Source organism: Notolepis coatsorum, assembly GCF_963971535.1.
Source record: "Notolepis coatsorum genome assembly, chromosome: 11".
NCBI lineage: Eukaryota > Metazoa > Chordata > Actinopteri > Aulopiformes > Paralepididae > Notolepis > Notolepis coatsorum.
The window spans coordinates 84,625,098-84,627,597 of NC_140175.1; the positions used below are offsets into that span (position 1 = coordinate 84,625,098).

The 2,500-nt window shown below is 40.6% G+C and overlaps 1 protein-coding gene across 1 annotated transcript in view; it reads right to left on the reverse strand.

The window, feature by feature from the left end:
- The window catches only part of LOC311237277 (breakpoint cluster region protein-like), a 125,171-nt gene that overhangs the window by 69,190 nt on the left and 53,481 nt on the right, over positions 1-2,500 (reverse strand). The window contains 1 exon segment of the mRNA XM_084325081.1: positions 1,585-1,692. Within this exon segment, the coding sequence (XP_084181207.1) occupies positions 1,585-1,692 (108 nt within the window).

Genomic DNA, 2,500 nt, shown 5'->3' on the forward strand with positions numbered 1-2,500 from the left:
CATCCAATGTAATAAAAAAAGTCAACCAACAAACTAGATTCTTGTACCGTATCTCCTCTCTGGTAAACAAGAATACCCTGAAGACTCTGGCAGGAGCACTCATTCAAGGGTACTACGACTATGTGTGCACCTCATGGTACCAAAGCACCTCAAAGGCGCTTAAAACAAAATTACAAACATCACAAAACAAACTGGTCAGACTACTACTTGACCTTACCCCCAGAACCCACCTCACCCCTGCCCACTTTGACAACCTAGGATGGCTTAGAGTAGACGACAAAGTACAGCAACTTGCAATGGGCCTGGTCTACAAGATACACTATACGACTAAGGTACCCATGTACATGTCAAAATACTTCCCAAAGGTCAGTGAATACCACAACCACTACACCAGAGGAAGCTCAACAAATCATGTTAAACCCAGATTCGGCTCAAACAAGGGACTAAATACGTTTCGCAATTATGCCACATCAATGTGGAACGCCCTACCTAAAGCTGTAAAGGAATGTGAATCCCTACCCACATTCAAAACCACTCTTAAAGAGCACCTACGGGAGGCTGCAATTCGAAACTGGCCACCGTAAATGCCCAAAACCCCCACCACCTCCTAATAGACAGTCTCCTCCCCACCGCATGTATATATTCCCTCCCCGCCGTATGTATATCTCTCTCCCACCCACCCACCCCCTCCTAATGTACAGTCCCCTCCCCATCATATGTATATACTCTGTCAGGATCTAGGGGTAACAGTACTGTATATTTGAATACCGTTTATGTCACAAATGTATCAGTACTAAATACCTATATGTCCCTATGCCATAAATGTCATGTATGTTGGGTATGTCATAAATGTCTATATGAATTGAAAATGGGGGACCCTGATGGAAACAAGACTAACGTCTTTCTCAGGTCTGCATCCCCTTAACAATTGTATGTATTGAGCCGTACTATATTGTACCCATTCTGCAATCTGTTAAATAAAGTTTTCATTCATTCATTCATTCAAGGCAGTTTACAAGTCTCACATGAATAAAGTGAAGCCAGCTTACAAGTCTCATATGAATAAAGTGAAGCCAGTTTACAAATCTCATATGAATAACATGAAGGCAGCTTACAAGTCTCATATTAATAAAGTGAAGCCAGCTTACAAGTCTCATATGAATAACATGAAGCCAGTTTACAAGTCTCATATGAATAACATGAAGCCAATTTACAAGTCTCGTAATCAGTGGTTTAAAAAAATAAATTAAAATGTATCAGGGGATGCAGATTTTCAGGAAAAAAAATTCATATGACCCAACACTTATTTAGGAAATGACTGTATAGGCAAAAAAAATTAAATAAAGCTAAATTCATTCAGTTTTTATACTGCTAAACTACTAGCCTATAGTGTTGACTTTGGATGGCTTTGGATTCATGATACTGTGCCTCCAGAGAATAATCTTGGTCCCGACCCACACTTTGAAGAACATTGCCCTAAATCCCCCACAGCTAATTCTGGCACTTGAGAGATTTCAGCAAACAGCCTTTAATTTCCCATTCTCCCTCGTTGCCAGTTCCCCCTCCCTCACATCCCCCCTTTACCTCAGATATTTCTGCGAACTGTGTATTGGCCTGGCAGCACTTCTCCGCGGTCTCCACAGCCAACTCGTAGTTGTCCACAAAGGCCCGGTACACGCCCAGCTGGCTGGCCTGTTGGACGGCAAGAGAGAAGGTACAATACGTTAACATCACAACGAAAGGCAGATTCAACGTTCTTAGCAAAGAGGTATCCTGTCCACCATGAGTCCTTTGACAAGAAGAAAACAATTGGTTTCGAAACACCATACTTTAAAGGTGCATTATGCAGCTCTCGGGAATTTGAAACTCAAAAAATGACAAGGTATATTTTCATAACTGAATAAACAAATGTCCTCAGAGAAAATTGGGTCTCTGGGTCACTGTTTGAAGCTCTGGGTCATCTGCCTGAAAAGTTTACAATGGTAGGGCCCGCATTTTTGTTTACAGACATTCAAAGAAGGCTTACGTTTGGTGCCTCATAATGATTTTGATTTATGATGTCATAAACTACAATAATTCTAAAGATTACATGTATAGTAAATATGTTTTGTACACTAATTGCAGTTTATGTAAACAACCCCCCCCCCCCCCCCGAAACAGCATAGAGCACCATTAAACTGCATAGAGTACCTTTAAACTGCATAGTGCACATTTAAACTGCATAGTGCACCTTTAAACTGCATAGTGTACCTTTAAACTGCATAGAGTACCTTTAAACTGCATAGTGCACCTTTAAACTGCATAGAGTACCTTTAAACTGCATAGTGCACCATTAAAATGTATAGAGTACCTTTAAACTGCATAGTGCACATTTAAACTGCATAGTGTACCTTTAAACTGCATAGTGCACCTTTAAACTGCATAGAGTACCTTTAAACTGCATAGTGCACCTTTAAACTGCATAGAGTACCTTTAAACTGCATAGTGCACCTTTAAACTG